General features: G+C 40.1%; 1 protein-coding gene and 1 non-coding gene across 2 annotated transcripts in view; both read left to right on the forward strand.

Annotated features, from left to right (window-relative positions):
- Positions 1-4,129: 4,129 nt before the first annotated feature.
- Positions 4,130-20,634, forward strand: part of LOC134220046 (lipase 3-like) — a 56,358-nt gene continuing 39,853 nt past the window's right edge. Inside the window, exon 1 of the mRNA XM_062698993.1 lies at positions 4,130-5,385. Coding sequence (XP_062554977.1) covers positions 5,014-5,385 — 372 coding nt within the window. The 5' untranslated portion in view covers positions 4,130-5,013. The remainder of the gene's footprint in view (positions 5,386-20,634) is intronic.
- LOC134208433 (U4 spliceosomal RNA) lies at positions 6,843-6,983 on the forward strand. Its single transcript, XR_009978667.1, has one exon. It is a non-coding gene; the product is annotated as a U4 spliceosomal RNA (small nuclear RNA).

A 20,634-nucleotide genomic window follows, 5' to 3' on the forward strand; every position in this document is an offset into this window, starting at 1 on the left:
AGCCCCTGGGGTTGACCAACTACCAGGAGAGCTATTTAAACACGGTGGTGAGGCACTGGCTAGAGCGCTGCACTGGGTCATTACCAAGATTTGGGAGGAGGAAGTTTTGCCGCAGGAGTGGATGGAAGGTGTCGTGTGTCCCATCTACAAAAGGGCGATAAGCTGGATTGTAGCAACTACCGCGCAATCACATTGCTGAACGCCGCCTACAAGGTACTCTCCCAAATTTTATGCCGTCGACTAGCACCAACTGCAAGGGAGTTCGTGGGGCAGTACCAGGCGGGTTTTATGGGCGAACGCTCCACCACGGACCAGGTGTTCGCCATTCGCCAAGTACTGCAGAAATGCCGCGAATACAACGTGCCCACACATCATCTATTCATCGACTTCAAAGCCGCATATGATACAATCGATCGGGACCAGCTATGGCAGCTAATGCACGAACACGGTTTTCCGGATAAACTGACACGGTTGATCAAAGCGACGATGGATCGGGTGATGTGCGTAGTTCGAGTTTCAGGGGCATTCTCGAGTCCCTTCGAAGCCCGCAGAGGGTTACGGCAAGGTGATGGTAATACGAAGAGCAAGGATTAACACGAGTGGTACAATTTTCAATAAGTCCGTCTAGCTATTTAGTTTCGCCGACGACATAGATATTATGGCACGTAACTTTGAGAAGATGGAGCAAGCCTACATCAGACTGAAGAGGGAAGCTAAGCGGATCGGACTAGTCATCAACACGTCGAAGACGAAGTACATGATAGGTGGTGACGAAATCGAGGTGGTAGAAGAATTTGTGTACTTGGGCTCACTGGTGACTGCCGAAAATGACACCAGCAGAGAAATTCGGAGACGCATAGTGGCTGGAAATCGTACGTACTTTGGACTCCGCAAGACGCTCCGATCGAATAGAGTTCGCCGCCGTACCAAACTGACAATCTACAAAACGCTAATTAGACCGGTAGTCCTCTACGGACACGAGACCTGGACGATGCTCGTGGAGGACCAACGCGCACTTGGAGTTTTCGAAAGGAAAGTGCTGCGTACCATCTATGGTGGGGTGCAGATGGCGGACGGTACGTGGAGGAGGCGAATGAACCACGAATTGCATCAGCTGTTGGGAGAACCATCCATCGTTCACACCGCGAAAATCGGAAGACTGCGGTGGGCCGGGCACGTAGCCAGAATGTCGGACAATAATCCGGTGAAAATGGTTCTCGACAACGATCCGACGGGCACAAGAAGGCGAGGTGCGCAGCGGGCAAGGTGGATCGATCAGGTGGAAGATGACTTGCGGACCCTCCGTAGACTGCGTGGTTGGCGACGTGTAGCCATGGACCGAGCCGAATGGAGAAGACTCTTATATACCGCACAGGCCACTTCGGCCTTAGTCTGAATAAATAAATAATAACAGTTCTGAAGTACAGCGTTTTGTTTGGAAACTAACTTTCTTCAATGTATATTTTTCCTTTATTTTAACTAGAAAAAAAGGATGAACCCAAACTTTTCTCGAAGTACACGTTTCAGCAGCTCGCAAACGGCGCCGGCCAAGTCCTTACAGTCAGTTGGGAAAGGGAGGGAATGTGAGTGTGTGGTAATTGTTGCTACTAGAGACCGAGAATACCTCTGCATCTCCACAATTACCACGGGAAGGAAGTAGTGTTAGTTGGGTGGGGTAATCAGTAACATAGATCGGGATTCACCATGGAAAGCGATGTGACCTATGCAACTTCTACACAGCAGTATTAGCATTTCCTTAATTTGTTCAACTGTTCATTCATCGCGAGAATAAACAATCAATCGCTCAAAGTGAGCGATTGTTCATTTGAATTTCGGATTCGGCGCCCGCGTCATCATTTCTTTAACGTTAGAAAAGTAAAAAAGAAACGGGATTAAATTTGAAAATAATTGATAGTAATCGGAAAGCTAATGTCATTCAGCAACCCTTATTTTATCTCTATTTGTGGTTAAATACGAATGTAAATTTACGTTAATTTTACATGTCGTTTATTTTGCATTACCGCTTGCCGCTTGCCGTGACCAGTATACCGTAATCAGGATCTCACTGGTATTAATCCCGATGTGCCTGCTTATAGACACATGCAGCATTTTGTAGAGGTTTAACAGGGCCCACTGTCAAACCCCACCATATCCTAGGCAGGCCCCCAACTCGCAGTGGCCATGGGGAGGGGTCGTCAAGCCCTTGGACATAGTCCCTGCTGCCCCTAATATTTTCTTTGACTTTTAGGATGTTAGAGAAAATAAACTCATAATTGTGTTAGAAGTTAGTGGAAAAGAAGATGTTGTTTTCTGCAATAGCAAACCACCGTTATAAGGCCTGTAGATGAATTTGTATCGTATTTTGATCCTCCCTTTATGGAATTGTACTGTGGCGGAACTAAAAGGCGGAATGGCAACTGAGTACGCTTAACAAGGATGCCGCATCAGCTACGAGCCCCATGTGATCATAGTGATCGCTCTATAACAAAACCCTGATTGATCCACCTAGCGGTATTTGTGCCTTACTAAAAAAAAATGAGTAAGATTTTCTTAGCGTTTTTTTTTGTATATAAATCGTATTTTGGCCATAACTTTTGATCCCATAGCCCGGTCTGGCCAATTTTCAATAGAAAAGAATTATCCGTCGAATGCAACTTATTGCAAACAAATCGGATCCGGATCCCCGTAACGCTGGGTAGACACCTTTGCGTGGTGTGTTGCGGTGTAAGATCTACCACGGTCACATTGTCAGCTACAGGCAAATCCTGACCCAACGAATACCTTCCCCAATATCCAACTCCGTGGTACTTATGAGGGTGTCGCTGAGTCGGGGGCCTCTCGTTAAGTAAGTACTACACCAACACTTCCTTCCCCTCCCAAGTTACGGTGAAGATGGGCGTGGCCAGGAGTAGTAATCCTCATGCTTTTGTGATTTTTATCCTAGATTGAAATCAAGGACCACACCCACCTTGATTTCTGATAGCAATCTGAATAAGGATTTCAAAAGAGAAACATGAGTATCACTAGTGTCCAATCTACGAAGTACACCATAACTATGCTATGCTATGCTATGCTATGCTATGCTATGCAAATCGGATCTAGATAAGTGCCTAAAAGATGAGTGAGTTTTATTTTGCGCACATACATGCACACACGCACACACATACACACAGACAGACATCATATCACTAGACCGATAGTCTTCTACGGGTACGAGACCTGGACGATGCTCGTGGAGGACCAACGCGCACTTGGAGTTTTCGAAAGGAAAGTTCTGCGTACCATCTATGGTGGGGTGCAGATGGCGGACGGTACGTTGAGGAGGCGAATGAACCACGAGTTGCATGAGCTGCTGGGAGAACCATCCATCGTTCACACCGCAAAAATCGATCGACTGCGGTGGGACAGTAGCCAGAATGACGAACAGTAATCCGGTGAAAATGGTTCTCGACATCGATCCGACGGGCACAAGAAGGCGAGGTGCCCAGCGGGCAAGGTGGATCGATCAGGTGGAAGATGATTTGCGGACCCTCCGCAGATTCTTATATACCGCACAGACCACTTCGGCCTTCGGCCTAGTCTGAATAAATAAATAAAAAATCACCAACACTTGAAACTGACACGTTTGCATCAACTATTAGAGTAAATACAGATCCAACGATGCCTACCAACTAACTAATGTTCCTCCATGTAGTTTTCGTGGAGACGCAGAGGTTTAATTGGATTAGGATGAGGTTAAGGCATCTAAAGTTCCATGCACCGAGAGTTGTCTTCTTCGTCGCAATAATCTTAGCTCTCGTTTTCGTTGCTCTTATTTTCCGGAGATAATATTCAACATCAGTTCTACCTAAAGTATATGATTTATCAACATTCTAACCATTGAAAGCTTGTAAGCCTTATTAATATGAATGAATTGGAATTAATCAAGCTGACTAAATCATCCACATCGCACGTTCGCCTGGCATCCCTGCTTAATAGTCACATCATGCAGGCCGCAGCACTTTCTCTCGAGCGGCTCTCCCTATTCTGCTCGCTATTCATCCCTTTTCCCGCACATGCTGAAAAGAGCATCTCGGACGGACTCCTTCTGAATGGATGGAACACAAGCTTGCAATGGAGCGAACCCGTCCGTTCATAATCAGTCTTTCCCACGACGTGGGCCAATTAGGACTTATTTTTTGATTAGCTCTGGACCTAAAACGCTCGGAAAATATTGTGTTGGTGCAACACGACTGGTTGTTGAATAATCCTGTGCTGTGCATATTTGTGTACAAACAGTGAGTGTATTTCAGCCGTTTTCGTAAACTGAGTGACATCTTTGAAAGTTCGGGCGTGAAAGTTTTGCTACTGAGGCGATTGAAAAGTCAATTGAATCTCATTACAAAGAGTGTATCAGTGATTGAGGAAGCGCTTGTTGTTACACACGCTGGAAGACCAACAGGATCTAACTAATTCAGAGTTTGACTTTTGACCGAACTCTTTATCACAATTCGAACGCAATTATGCATAACAAGGAGTATCATGTTTACATACAGTTGTGATTAAGGTTGATAATCGAATTGCTGTTTTACGTCTTTTCTGAGACATCAACGCCGCGAGTGTATTTGATTCCGAAGGGAATTGTTTGATGAGTCATTGAATTCCGTGTTTATACGAGACGTTTACTTCTACTTGATAGCTAAACTCATTGTTGTGGTTATCGGATTGGCTTTTGAACCGGCGATTCGTACGAAAGTCTAAAGATCAACAAACTAAACCTCTTGGCCTATATTGTACGATAAAGTAAGCCACTTTGCTAGGTGATCGGTTCCCGTTATATATGCGCCGTGACGGAAGCCAGCGACAGAGATTTTCTGCTACTCTATATGTCAACCTGAACCGGCTTTCTTCAGTGTCCTCTTTCACAGCAGAAAACAAAAACACCAACCAGTGGCATAAAAATCCATCGTGAATTCATCAATAAAGCGCGCTCGTTAAGACACCGGGAACCGGTTCTCACCTGGCAGCATAACCATGACCTTGGCTAACGCGAACTGTGCGGCAGTCGTTTGGTTGGTGCTCCTCTGCTGCTTTGGCAACGGTCGACTGCCAACAGTTGCAGCAGGTGAAAGCATCTTCGATAACATCATCAATCAGCTGATGTCGACCGCGGCGACGGCACAGAACTATCTGGACACTACAGCTGAGTCGCCGCAGTCCCTCGGGGAGCCATCGGTGGATGTGTCCACTGCGTTTTTTGGTGTGACCACGGGAAATCGTGCTCCGACGACCAGTGGAACCTTTAGCAGCTCGAACGAGGCGATAACGCCATTCTGGAATCCGTTCACCTGGCTGAAACCACGAGCGGTATCCATTCCGTACAACCCTGATACGGATTTGACTACGGTAGGTTTTGATGAAATGCATTACACATTATTACCTATAATAATAGATGAGATCATAAATAGATTAAGAACTCATCTCGCAACGTTTGTGATTAATTTTTTGTAGTTTTTTAAATTCAGCATTTGCTTATGATGATACTCCTAAACCACCTAAACTATGATCCATTCCAAACATCTAACTCCTTGACATCTATGAGGGTTTTGGTGACTTAACTGTATCGTTAAGTAGATGTCATATGTGGTCATATCATCATTTCCTTTCCTTCCCTCGTAACGGAAAAGATGGGCGTGGCCGACAATGGTAGCTGGTAGTTTCCACGATTTATAATTTTGCATCCCCAATTTGGTTGCTATTAAGTTCCAAATATTAATCCATAAGTAGTTGGGGTAATAAAATCCAACAATATATTTACATGTCAGCTATCTGTATGAAATACTCCGTTACAACGCAAATCATTTTTGTAGTTTCAAATATTCAGTTGTTTATGGGATTATGTGTTATCGAATATACTAGTTATGGACCAAAATTTATTTTTAGTGAGATCTTGGATGACGCTATATGATTGGATCTTCTTTTCCGATTAATTGATTTCCTGGTAAATAGAATTAATATGCATACATTTCATAACACTCACCTAAACCAAATAAAATAAACTGATCGGATTTAACAATCAAAATAATGAAATAGCTTTTCAGTAAAAACTGTGTACATCGTTGAACAAATATTTGGTGGTTCAGCACAAACTTGAATGAATCTAGGACGATAGAAAAATTAAATTATAAAATGCTGATTCAGATATTGTGTATACTTACATTCCTGACTTTCATAATAATTCCAATATAATGAATTATTATAATATCATTTAACTAAAAACTCAATTAAACATTCACCTTGTCGTATTCGTACATTCACTGAAGAGCGTTGCTTCGTAATTTCGATCAATATAAAGATGATTATTTTCCCATTTCCATTCCCATTCTCGTGCATGTGTCAGATTCCAACTGGAATGCAACTACTCTATTTGGATTTGAAACACATTTATAACGTTCCATTTCGTTCTGAATGGGATTCTCTTTTCTGACTTTATGAGTCATACTCACACTATCGCGCTAAAGCACACCGACACCACACATTCGTTCCAGAGGTAGAGAGCGTGTAAGCATTCTCTCTGCAGGAGGGTGCCGGTTGCAGGCAGCTGTGCTGTGCCGCGTGTTTTCTATAAAAGAAGAAGCAGCCCTCTTTTCGGTTGTTTTTCGGCGCACTCGCGGCAAGACAACCGCGTGCGGTTGTGAATAAAACGGAAAAGAATAACAGCAGCGAAGCCGCTCCTCTGAATCCAATAGGAGAATAAGAGGTAGTGAAAACTGGTGAGGAAAAACACGATTGAAACGGAAAAATTTCGCTAGCGTAGAATGGCGCTCCGGAGTCGAGTGGCGGCCGGCGGCCCTGGTTGAGTTAGCTTTGCGCAGTGGCGATATCGTAACCAATGAGGTACAACCGAGGTGCGATTATTGCTAGTTGAAAACTAATACCAATACCCCGCCTTGAGGACGTGAAATACCGTCCGCTATGGCAATTTTTGACCGCCCCGGAAGGGGACATAATTGTAACATAAACATTTAGATCGGCTGGAAATCGGTGACCATCCAGTAGTGTCTATCTTGCGTGACGAATCCAAGTAAACACAAGAAGACACACGGTCACGACGGTGTTAACTGTGGCAGATCCTACAGCTACAGCACAGCGTAGGAAGATCATTTTAAAATGCCTAATATAATAAATTCAAGATAAAATGTAATTAAAATCTGATTGATGTACGATACGGAAAAAGTTCTGAAGTAGGGGTAACGGCTCAAACCTTGGCCCATTATGCTACGGTTGAGCACATTTATCGTTATAAATCTTCATATATTGCATTTCCAACCAAAATTATTCCACCAGCCGGCTTGCTTACATTTGGTTTTGACGCCAAACAGCAAAATACGACGATGTATGTCCGCAATATCTCATTTAAACCAGCGAAAGTCTCGAGAGAAATGGACAAAAGGTCGGCATCCTTGTCCCTATCAGGTGGATCATTTTTCAGCCCACTTAGGACGAGTGATTGTTGATTTCGAACATACGAAAGATAAAGATGGGTTGCTGTTTATAGTACCAGTCATTTTGCTTGCGTTGAATAAAGGCAGCATGCAAACAAATAGAGAAAATCAAATCATCTTATTGAGCGTGAATTCTAATTGGTTGCATGTAAAATACTACCACACTGATTGTGAGAGTGCGTTTTAGATTCCCCAATAGCACGCTTACCAAGGACATGCTAACGAAAATATTATTATATGACTCATTTATTTCCCAAGTATTTACCATATTTGCAAGTGGAGAAGTTTAGAAAAATGAAAACTGTATTAAAAACTACAATTGCAAAAAGGCTACATGTTCTAGCCCTCAAGTTGTGCCTTCAAACAAATTGCATACGTTAATTATTGGCTGCCGCATAATTTTGAGATTTACTGCTAGTTGAAACCATGGCAGTTGTGTTGCTCTCGCTCTCGCGATACTCTCAAAGAAACTTTTTTCCAAACCGTAAACAATGCTTTAGGTGGGGATGATGCATAACGCACTACTGAAGAAAGCCAATTGTAAAACTTATTGTAAGCAATTCCTTGCTTTGTAGTGTGCATAAACAGTTATAACTGTGCCAACTTCCTGATATTATTACACAATCATTCATAAATACAATTATTGGATGCTTGTTTTTAACTCTGCCTGCATTGAAGTTTCATGATTGGTACGTGCGTTTAATTCCACTCCTCTTTATATCGATCAGCTGTTGTGAATCCTCTCAAAACTCTCACGTGTTTCAACTTCCCGAGTTGAAAGAATACTTTTTCGGTATCATTTTACAGATCAAAATACTTTTTGCAAGCAATAATAAATCTAAATTATGATGAAGGTATTTGTCAAGTAATTTGACTTGAAATTATTCACATGAAATGACGTTGAAAGTTTATCTAATGAAACATACGATCCATTGTATCTATCCATTATTAAATGAGAAAATGTTTGTAGGTATCGTGCGAAAGATGATAAAATTAAATATTCATGCACTAACTGAATCATTTATTTGCGAAATTATGAAGAAAATGTTGTATCGAACCACGAAAGGTTGATGCTTGAATCGCTTTTGCTTCAATCGTGTTTGGAAGCCGTAAGGTAGGCAATTATTTTACTACATAATGTTTTAGGCTGTGGGAGGGTAATTGTCTGAGCGTTAATTACTTTATAAATTTCAGAACCCTACCATACATGAAGCATTACTAGAGGCTTGGTGTGGGTTGAGTTTAGCGTTATGTAATTTGCGAATGAAACTTAACCGCTGAGTGGATTAACCTGTTTTTACAAAAATTCTCAGCAACCTAATCGCAAGCATCGGATATTCTATCTGCAGCTTTCGGTTATTTTCTCCAGTACGGGTTATTGGTGAGAATGTTTTGATTTTAGAGTTTCACCTATACTAACGTAGTGCTACAAATGGAAAGCGTATGCCATTATTTGGATACGGGTGCCCCCAGTATTGTCCAAAAAAGTTTTGATTAATTATGTCGCTATACTATTGGAAATTGTGAAATAAAAATGATTGCTGACATAGTGTGGTTGATATCCATTCATCTGAAGTGCGAAAGCAGGTATGTTCATTCAGAAAACTCTTTTATTGGGCAAAAGAAAAACTCTAGCACAGCCAGCCTGCATAAGTCAACGAAACATGGCTGCTAAAAAACCGAGTCAAAGTGATTTTTCACGCAAGATAATTGTTTTTAATAGCTTAAGAAGTGTTTAAATCTAGAGTTATGAAGCAGATGTGTGTTTGATACACTTTTCTAAAGAAGCAGTGGTTAATATCTCCCTGCAAATTGACGTATTATCACTGAAATATTGATTTATTTGCGTGATGAGCCAATGTTACATCCAGGGCCAACATTACCGCCGGTTACCCTACATATTTGGAATGATTATTTATTTTTAGAGCGTCTTAACCTCATATTTGAAAGCTTATTTTTTGGCATTTATTTTTCAAAAATGTATCTATCATACAGTTCGGAACTTTTTCCGTATCATACGTGAATCAGATTTTAATTACATTTTGTCTAGAATTTATTATATTAAGCATTTTGAAATGATCTTTCTATGCTGTGCTATAGGATCTGTCACAGTTAACATCGTCGTGTGTCTTCTTCTTATTTTTACTTGGATTCGTCCATAGACGTGGACATGTGGCGTGGCTGCAAATCAGAAGTAGGTATGGTAGTGAGCTAATTCCCGTAACCAATGATTTACAGGCCTGTTTTGTAAATGTAATGTACCCGTTGTGGTACATATGATATAATGTGCGTATGGAAGATCTTCACGGTTATCCAAGAAATCCCTGAAGTGAAGGTCATCAGGTCTACAGGCATAACCAATGATCTACAGGCTTGTTTTGTAAATGTAATGTATCCGTTGTGGTACATATGATAGAATCTGCATATGGAAGATCTTCACGGTTATCCAAGAAATCCCTGAGGTGAAGGTCATCAGATCTACACGCGTAACCAATGATTTACAGGCCTGTTTTGTAAATGTAATGTACCCGTTGTCAACGTCAATTGTCAACGCATTCTGTTCTTTGTACTACAGAGAGCATGTACCATATTTGAAACCGGAAAACTGATCTTCAGTTACGCGTGTAGATCGAAAGGCCTTACTCCAGAGATTTCTTGGATGACCAAGAACATATGCTGTGAACGCATTCTGTTCTTTGTACTACAGAGAGCATGTACCATATTTGAAACCGGAAAATTGATCTTTAGTTACGCGTGTAGATCGAAAGGCCTTACTCCAGAGATTTCTTGGATGACCAAGGACATATGCTAAGAACACATTCTGTTATTTGTACTACAGAGAGCATGTACCATGAAACCGGAAAACTAATCTTTAGTTACGCGTGTAGATTGAAAGGCCTTACTCCAGGGATTTCTTGGGTGACCAAGAACATATGCTGTGAACGCATTCTGTTCTTTGTACTACAGAGAGCATGTACCATATTTGAAACCGGAAAATTGATCTTCAGTTACGCGTGTAGATCGAAAGGCCTTACTCCAGAGATTTCTTGGATGACCAAGAACATATGCTGTGAACGCGTAGGAAATTGTGCAAAAAGTCACAGTCGCAAAGTTAAATTTAACTGTATTTCAAGTAAGTAACACCGGAATGTAATTTAAATGAATGCAGATCGTAGTGTACACTTTTTTCTATCTCGCCAGATGATTAGTTTATTATGTTAGTTTACGATTCGTGAGTATTTAGTGATTTAGAATTTGATATGACGGATACTAGCGCCATAGACGAATTAGCGCATAACCCTATATGCTGTATTCAGGCACGCTTAATGCAAACAGCAAAAGCGAAAGTGTGAACACGATGTGGTATGATGTAAAATAGCGCTAATTTGCTAAGTTGTTTCACAGCAAATACAAATCAATTGTAATGGTTTTACTATTTTATTAAAACGTTGGTATTTCAAGCAGAGAGTCAAAACAAATTTGTTCGGTAAATAGCAGAGCATTAATGAATAAAGCTTCCAATGAATGATTAAATTGGTAATGATTAAATCATTTAACTCTATGATTAACGATTATGATTGATGATTTATTCATTTTTGACAATGATTAAAGATTATGATTAAAGAATAAAATATTTTTTTACGATGATTAACGATTATGATTAATGAATAAAACGTTTGAAGTATGATTAAAGATTACCGATCGTGATTAAATGTTGACAGAATATGTGTATGATTAATGATTAACGATCGATATGATTAATGAATAGTGATAATGAATAATCAAATTGAATGATTTGTACAGTGATCAATAGTCAAGAAACCTTTCTCTCAAATTGGGTTATTGAAAGGTATAGCATTATATGATTATGATTAAAGATTGATGAATAAAAGCAATGTATGCAATGATTAAAATTGATGATTAATAAATAAGCTTAAAACTATTATGAATACGATTAGTGATTAATGATTGAATGTAAAAGTATATGATTAACGATTAGTGACTAATGATTAAATCATATTTTTGGATGATTATGATTAATGAATAATGATTAAATAACCCATTATTCATTAATCATGATTAAATCTATGATTAATCATTAATGCTCTGGTAAATAGATAAATTGTGGAATCCAACATAAAAAAGTAAAATCCCGAGATTCCTGTCGGCAGCACAAGAATAATACAATTACATGTATCATTCTCAATTATGTATAACAACCTGTCATATAGGATTACTGTTTCTAGACTTCATCTCATAGCTCCGATATTCATCCCACGAAAAACAAAGCAATGAAAAGGTATTCGCAGTTCCTTATTTTTGTGATTTTTTTCAGTATTGAGTACGAATGTTATCAAAAAGTGAGATGGAAAACGGATCAGTTCCTCTACACAAATGCGTTATTATAGTTTGTTTGTGCAGCATTTATACAAGACTTTAACAAAAATAAGTTTGGTATTAGAATTTTGTACAAATTTATTTTAAGGATTAAACTATTAAGGAACTGAGGAATTAAGGAATAACGAAATTAAAGACTCAAAGAATTAAGAAGTTAGGTAATTAAGGAAATAAAGAATCAAGGAATTACGGTATCAAGGAATTAATGCATTAACGAAAAAAATAAGGAATTAGGATATTAAGAAATTACAGAATTAAGGAATTAAGGAATTAAGAGATTAAAAAATTTAGTAATTAACCCTTAAAGGCGCAAGGCGATTTTTTTAGAAATCGTTGGAAATATTTTTAACGTAAATAACCATTGAAATTATTAACATTAAACGTATTTTCGGTTTGTTGTTTTAAAACAACATTGCGCATTTAAGGTGTTGGGAACAAAATCCGATCATAGCAACCATAGATTAACAAGTTGCTAGGCTACTGAGCGCTATAACAAAAATTTTAAATTTTAATGCAATACATCAAAGCAATCATAGAATCTAAGTAGGTTGCTAGGCAACGCGGTTGAAGAAATTCAAATTAAACTTTAGGCATTCATTCGTAAAGTAAGCGTGATGGAGAACACGTGGAAATAAATTGAATTTGTAAACCGTCGAAACCGTTGTTCAGTGAAAAGTGGTGTTTATCCGAATTGCTAGCGTGGCCGTTAGTAAAAATAGCGATGGTATATCGGACGCATTGGTCCTTCTCTCCCCCGGCAGGTGAGCCCCGGTGTATATTGCGCTGCGTTGCAATTTGTAACATTGGTCCTTCTCTCCCCCGGCAGGTGAGCCCCGGTGTATATTGCGCTGCGTTGCAATTTGTAACATTGGTCCTTCGAGCCGGATATCCTAACCACTAGACAATATGGGAGGAGTAAACACTCATCCTTAGAAAGTATGTCAACCAAACAAATCAGGGCCTTAGAATTAAGTCAGCAGTTAGAAGATGAGGAGCTTAGGGCATCCTTAGAGACAGACAGAATTCAGGCAGAAACGCAATTGCAAGAATTGGAGATAAGGAAAAATTTAGAATTGAAGAAACAGCAGAAACAGATTGAATATTTGAAGAAAAAGCGAGAACGGGTAATGCTAATGGAAGAGTTAAGATCCCATTCAAGTGTGTCGAGTCAATGGTCCAATACGAACAGTTCAACAAATCGAGTGAACGATTGGGTGGAAAGTGTAGTGAACAATAATCGTGATCCCACTGGTCTGGATTTCGGTATACATACGTCTCCTTTGCCTAACTGGAATGAACAACCTACAATAAATCCCAACACAAGGAGTGACCTTCCACGTAATGCTGATGTCTCACCAGACATGACGGATTTACTTTCCCAAGCATTCAAAGCTCTACAAACTCGACATGTAAGAGAGCTGCCTGCGTTTAGTGGGAATATTATGGACTGGCCCGTTTTCGAAAACGAGTTTAAACTTAACAATCGCGATAATTTGCGTAGACTAAACATTGCTTTGCAAGGAAAAGCGCGTGAAACTGTTGAAGCTTTATTATCATCAGCTGAAAACGTAGACCAAATTATGAAAATGGTGAAATCAAACTTTGGGCGCACGGAATGGGTTGTTGCGAACCGACTGGAGGTACTACGGAAGCTGGATTATATCAAAGACGAGAACATTGAGTCGTTCAGATTTTTTTTCAATACCGTAGTTGGTACTGCAGTAGCGCTGAGAAACGTCGGGGCAGACGCATATTTGATGAATCCTGAGCTAATAGCACATCTAGTCGAAAAGCTTCCCAACTTTAGCAAACAAATGTGGATCCGATATAAGGCTGAACTGTTGAGGACAAACGAAATCGTTGACTTCCAGGCATTTTTGCGGTGGTTGGAGGAAGAAATGGACAACCAGTTAGCAAGCATAAATCCTGTATTTGCTGGGCGCAAGCAAATATCGACTACGAAGCAGAAAGCACCAGTTTTTTACGTCAATAACGAGAACGCAGAAACGAAGTGTCCCCTATGCAGCGCGACGGACCACAATTCTTTGGCAAAGTGTGAAAAATTCCGCAAACTCTCAGTGCAACAGCGTCGGTCTACGGCTAGAATTTGTAAAGTTTGCTATGTCTGTCTGAAGGCAGACCAAAATCGTCAGAAATGCACATCGAATAAGACGTGTTCGGTATGTAGCAAGAATCATCACGAGTTGGTACACTCGGATGATATTCCAAAGCAATCAACTCGCAAAGCGAGCATCGAATCTGAATCAGCTGAAAACCTATGCCACCTGACTGCAAGAAGTTCAAACACCTTGCTTCGCGTAGGTAAAGTTCGAATCCGAAGCGGTAGTGAAATACTCGAAATTTTCGCACTATTCGATGAGGGGTCATCCAGTTCAATGATTGACGCATCCCTGGCTGATGTGATGAACCTGTCTGGTCCGGTAAATCCAGTTACCTATCGTTGGACGAACGGAATCACTCACAGAGATGAAGACTCGATGATACTTTCGCTACAAATATCAGGGCCGTCTGAGCAATCCAAGTGGCATCAGCTTAACAATGTGCGTACCATCAAAGGAATTAATCTGCCGAAAGTGAATTTGGACATGGAACAAATACGGGGCCTGTATCCGCTGTTAGATGAAGGCAAGCTGGAAGCTATTCAAGGTGCTGTTCCGAGGATGTTAATTGGATCTAACAATGCTGGTCTAATTGTTCCTTTGAAAACTATCCAATACTCACTTCACGGTCTACAGCTGACGCGTTTAGAGATGTCGCAAATTAATCGATTACTTCGATTAATCGATTCATCGTTGTGATAATCGATTAATTTTGAATCGATTATTACCCAATGATTAATCGATTCAATAATCGAGATGAATCGTGAGTAATCGATTAGTTACTAATCGATTAATCAGAATTTTACGACATCATAAGGATGTCGAAAATTAATTGATTATTTCGATTAATCGATTCATCGTTGTTATAATCGATTAGTTTTGAATCGATTACTATACAATGATTAATCGATTCAATAATCGACAAGAATCAAGAGTAATCGATTAGTAACTAATCGATTAATCGGGATTTTACGACATCTCTAGACGCGTTGTCATCTAGGTTGGACGGTACATGGACAAATTGAATCAACAGAAGCTGATCGGGAGGAAGATCGCTTTCATGGCGGACATACAGGAGATGTTCCACCAAATCTACATACGACCGCAGGATCAAAATTCTCAACGATTCTTCTGGCGAGGATTAAACAGAACTGATGATCCAGGGATCTACGTAATGAATGTGATGATTTTTGGGGCGGTTTCCTCTCCGTCCATAGCGCAGTACATCAAAAACTTCAATGCGAAGGAAGTTGAAGAACGGCTTCCGGGTGTCGAGCGAGCTATAGTAGAGCAGCATTATGTTGACGATTATTTTGACTGTGCGGATTCTGTACAAGAGGCAGTGGATCTTATTCAGCGCGTGATTGTTGCACACGAAGCAGGAGGATTCAAATTGGTGAAGTTCCGTTCGAATGCACAAGCAGTGATTCAATCTATTGATCCTTCCCTTCGCGTAGATACAGATGATAGTCATGCAAAAATACTCGGACTAAACTGGGATTTGGATACAGATGAGTTTGTTTTCTCAATGCAATTTCCTCAGCTAGGAAGAACATTCCGATCTGGAGAGCAGATCCCCACAAAACGCGAACTACTTAAATTCATGATGAGCATATTTGATCCTCTGAACATACTGAGTCCCATCACTATACACTTGAAAATATTATTCCAAGAGCTGTGGCGTCTCCAGGTGGCATGGGATGATTCGTTGCCCGATGGTTTGATACCAAAGTGGAAGGAATGGCTAACCGAAACCGCAAGATTGGGTGAAGTCCGTATTCCGAGATACTACTTCCCGGAGCTCACAGCTTTCGAAAATGTTGAACTCCACGCGTTCTGCGACGCAAGCGATAAAGCCTTTGCCTGTGCGGTGTACCTGGTCCATAGATGTAACGAAAAATCACACGTTGCTCTTGTAATGGCAAAATCCAAAGTGGCGCCACTGAAATCACAAACCATTCCTCGCCTGGAGCTACAAGGCTGTGTTCTGGCCAGTCAGATAATGCGAACAATACAAGACGAACTAAAAGTTGAGGTAACATCCTGTCATTTCTGGACAGACTCCAAGATCTGTCTTGGCTGGCTCAGCACTAAGGAGAAGCAAACAGCTTACGTGGGATCGCGAGTGATGAAAATCAAAGACAACGGTCACAGCACATGTATGTGGCATTGGATACCATCGAACTTGAACGTCGCGGACTTGGGAACAAAATCGTCGAAGTTTCCGTGTATTACGGAATGGATGAATGGTCCTGACTTCCTTTACCATCCTCGTAATATGTGGCCATTAGAAGATGATGTCGTCATGTCCAGTGACGAATCGGTACACTTCTTGGAGGAATTAGAAGGTTATCCTGAAGAATTTACTTCGTGTCTTCAAACGTCAGCCGCAGAGGTGAAAGATCTGCCTAACATCAGCCGATTTTCCGATTATAATCGCTTGATTCGCTCAACAGCATACTACCTAAAAATGAAAAAAATTTTAGGTCTGCGTAAAATTGAAAAACCTGAACAGTTTAAAATCGATGTACATGACATAAACCAAGCCAAAGAAGCGTGGTACACGAAGATCCAACAGGAGGAGTTTGGGCAAGAGTTGTCCGATTTGAAAACAAAGGGGTTTGTGAAGAAAACGAGTCGGTTATATACATATTCTCCATTTCTACATAAAGGAATCATACGGATGAGAGGACGGATTCAATGTAGCGAAACGGCTTTCGATATAAATAATCCAATAATTCTGCCGAATAATCATAGCTTTACAACTTTATTAATTAGGATGTACCATATTTCAAATGGTCACCAAGGAATGGAAACTGTGATCAATAACCTACGGCAGCGCTATAGGATACTTCACATGAGATCGCAAGTACGGAAAGTAGCAAGGGTGTGTTTGAAATGTCGAGAACTTCGTGCGCAACCAAACGTAACACAAATGGGTGATTTACCTCTTGAACGGACGTCACCTGGTGTCTTTGCATTTTGTTATACAGGTATCGACTATTGCGGTCCTCTAATGGTAAAAGTAGGAAGACACTTGGAGAAACGTTGGGTTGTACTATTTACCTGTATGACCAGCCGAGCAGTTCATCTAGAAGTGGTACCATCTTTGGATACCGCCAGTTGTATCATGGCGATACGATGCTTCATGGCGGTACGTGGAGTGCCGAAGAAATTATTTACGGACAACGGTACTAATTTCACTGGAGCAAACAACGAAATGAAGAAACTGATTGCACAACTGGACCACCGACAAATAGACGAAACTTTGAGCGTGAGAGGAGTAGAGTGGTCCTTTATACCTCCTGGAGCTCCTCATTTCGGTGGCTGCTGGGAGCGGCTAGTACGTTCCGTGAAGACGGCTCTAAAAGTCATGCTGAAGGAGCGCCACCCAACAGATCTTGTTCTTCGAACAGCGTTGTGCGAAGTTATGAATGTTTTGAATAATCGTCCGTTGATTCAAACATCTGAAGACCCTCAAGACCCAGAACCTTTGACACCAAACATGCTTCTTCTGGGACGCAACAACCACATGCAATACGATCACCAGTTCGATGAACGCGATCTAGATTGCAGAGCAGCTTACAAACATGCACAAGTGTATGCAGATAGATTTTGGAAGAAGTGGATATCTACATACAGACCAGAACTTATTAAGAGGAATAAGTGGCAGGACAATAGAAACTATTATGAGTACAAACCAGGAGATTTGGTAATGATTGTCGATGAAAGTATGCACAGAGGATGCTGGCCCAAGGGATTGATTGAAAAGGCATTCTATGGTTCAGATGCCAAAGTAAGGACGGTAACGGTTCGTACCTCACAATCAACCTACACAAGGCCGATAAATAAGATTATTCTTCTGCAGAGCAATTCTACTTTGGTTCGGGATGATGTTGGGAACAAAATCCAATCATAGCAACCATAGATTAACAAGTTGCTAGGCTACTGAGCGCTATAACAAAAATTTTAAATTTTAATGCAATACATCAAAGCAATCATAGAATCTAAGTAGGTTGCTAGGCAACGCGGTTGAAGAAATTCAAATTGAACTTTAGGCATTCATTCGTAAAGTAAGCGTGATAGAGAACACGTGGAAATAAATTGAATTTGTAAACCGTCGAAACCGTTGTTCAGTGAAAAGTGGTGTTTACCCGAATTGCTAGCGTGGCCGTTAGTAAAAATAGCGGTGGTATATCGGACGCATTGGTCCTTCTCTCCCCCGGCTGGTGAGCCCCGGTGTATATTGCGCTGCGTTGCAATTTGTAACATTGGTCCTTCTCTCCCCCGGCAGGTGAGCCCCGGTGTATATTGCGCTGCGTTGCAATTTGTAACATAAGGGTTAAGGATATTGATGTGTACAGACAATTTAAGCTAAGCTAAAGAATTGAGTAATTAAGGTATTAAGGAGTTAAAAATCTAAGGAGTTAAGAATTAAGGAATGAAGGAATTAAGGAATTGAGGACCTAAAGAATTAAGGGATTAAGGAATAAGGAAATCAAGAAATTAAGGAATTAAGGAATTGAGGAATTGAGGAATTGAGGAATTAAGGAATTAAGGCAATAAAAAATTGAGGAATTAACTGCCCATGATCGCATATTTGTAACATTTGCATTTTCGGCGATTTTGAGTTAAGCTTAGGGATCGTCCCCAAATCGTTAGTTATTTAAGCTGACTAAGTGAAATCAGAAACTTGGAAAAACCATCAAGTTGTTTTGTAACATTGAGCGAAGTGACCGCATATCGGTAACACTGGAAAATTCTATCGCCGGTATGCCGTATTCCTTGAACAAAAAAATTCGCAATTAATTTGCACTCAAATAACAAGTAATGTAAAAGATGCTATGGAAAATTTCAACTGAAAAAAGTGTTTCTTTAATTTTTGATGATTTTTGGAAATTTAATTAGATTTCCATACTGATGTATATCACAAACTTAAACGTTCAATTTCTTCCATGCCTACTTTTGTCGATTGTTACAAATATGCGAACATAGGCAGTTAAGGACCTAAAAAAATAAGGAATTAAGGGATGAAGGAATTAAGGAATTAAGGAATCAAGGAATTAAGGAATTAAGGAATTGAGGAATTGAGGAATAAAGGAATTAAGGAATTAAGGAATTGAGGAATTGAGGAATTGAGGAATTAAAAAATTAAGGAATTGAGGAATAAAGGAATTAAGGAATTAAAGAATTGAGGAATTAAAGAATTAAAAGAATTAAAAAATAAAGAATTAAGAAATTAGGGGATTAATGAATGTTGGAATTAGAGAATAAAAAAGGAATTAAAGAATTATTGACTTGAATTAAGGAATTAAGGAAGTAAGAAAACAAAGATTTGAGGAATCAGGGAATCAAGTAATGTTGGAATAAGGGAATAAAAAAAGGAGAAATAAATGAACTTTGTTAACCCTTATGCGGCCGACGGGGTACCCGTGTTCCTTTTTCAAATTCAAGTGGTGATATTTCAATGAATTTTTATAGCTGAAAGCTGAAACTCAGTGACATCTAAGAACTCCATAAAATGTAGCATCTGTGAGAAAATCACGTTGATACAGTGAGGAGGGACGTGGGGAGGGGCATCTGATTTTTTTTACCACGTGGATGGCCGACAGGGTACCCGTGTTCCCATAAATTGATATTTTCATAACTTTAACAATTTTCAACCGATTTAGATAATTTTGAGTTTTGGAAACAGAAACTCGTATAATTTTTGCCCATTGTCAAGGTTTACAGCTTTTGTCCATGGTTATACAAGAAATCTTTAAAGTAAGGCTTAAGAGTCTACACACGTAACCGAAGAACTATCAACCAGTTTCAAATATATTACATGCTCATTGCGCTTCTTAGAATAGTCGGTGTTCACAGTATATATTCTGGGTCTCCAAAAACCCCTGAGTAAGGCCTCAGTCATCCAAAAAATCCCTGGAATAAGATCTTATGGTCTGCTGACGTAACCAAAGGTCTATCGTGCAAATTCGAAAACGGTACATGCTCTTTATGGTGCATAGCATATAATGCTTTCACAGTATATGTTCCGGGTCATCCAATGACCTTTTCTTAAAACATGTTTGCATTCCAAGTAGTTATTGTTGCTGTCATTGATTCCAGGTAGTCTACGAACTCCATACAGTCAAGGTCTTCGGATCAATCTCCTTAATGGAGGCAGTTAACGAAGAATAAACAAGTTGCGTGACCCCTTCTTTGTATATGTTTGTATTCTAAGTAGTTCTTGTTGTTGTCGTGGGCTCCAGGTAGTCTACGAACTCCATAGAGTCAAGATCTTTGGATCAACCTCAGTAACGGAGGCAGTTATTGAAGAAAAAACAAGTTGTGTGACCCCTTCTCGGTATTTGTTTGTATTCCAAGTAATTCTTGATGTTGTCATTGGTTCCAGGTAGTCTACAAACTCCATAAGTTCAAGGTCTGTGGATCAACCTCCGTAATGGAGGCAGTTAATGAAGAATAAACAAGTTGTGTGACCCCTTCTTGATAATATCTGTTTTTCATGTAGTTCCTGTTGTTGTCGTGAGTTCCAGGTAATTTCGAACTCCATACAGTCAAGGTCTTCGAATCAATCTCCGTAATGGAGGCAGATATCGAAGAATAAACAAGTCGTGTGATCCCTTCTTGGC

Source organism: Armigeres subalbatus, chromosome 1, assembly GCF_024139115.2.
Source record: "Armigeres subalbatus isolate Guangzhou_Male chromosome 1, GZ_Asu_2, whole genome shotgun sequence".
Lineage (NCBI taxonomy): Eukaryota > Metazoa > Arthropoda > Insecta > Diptera > Culicidae > Armigeres > Armigeres subalbatus.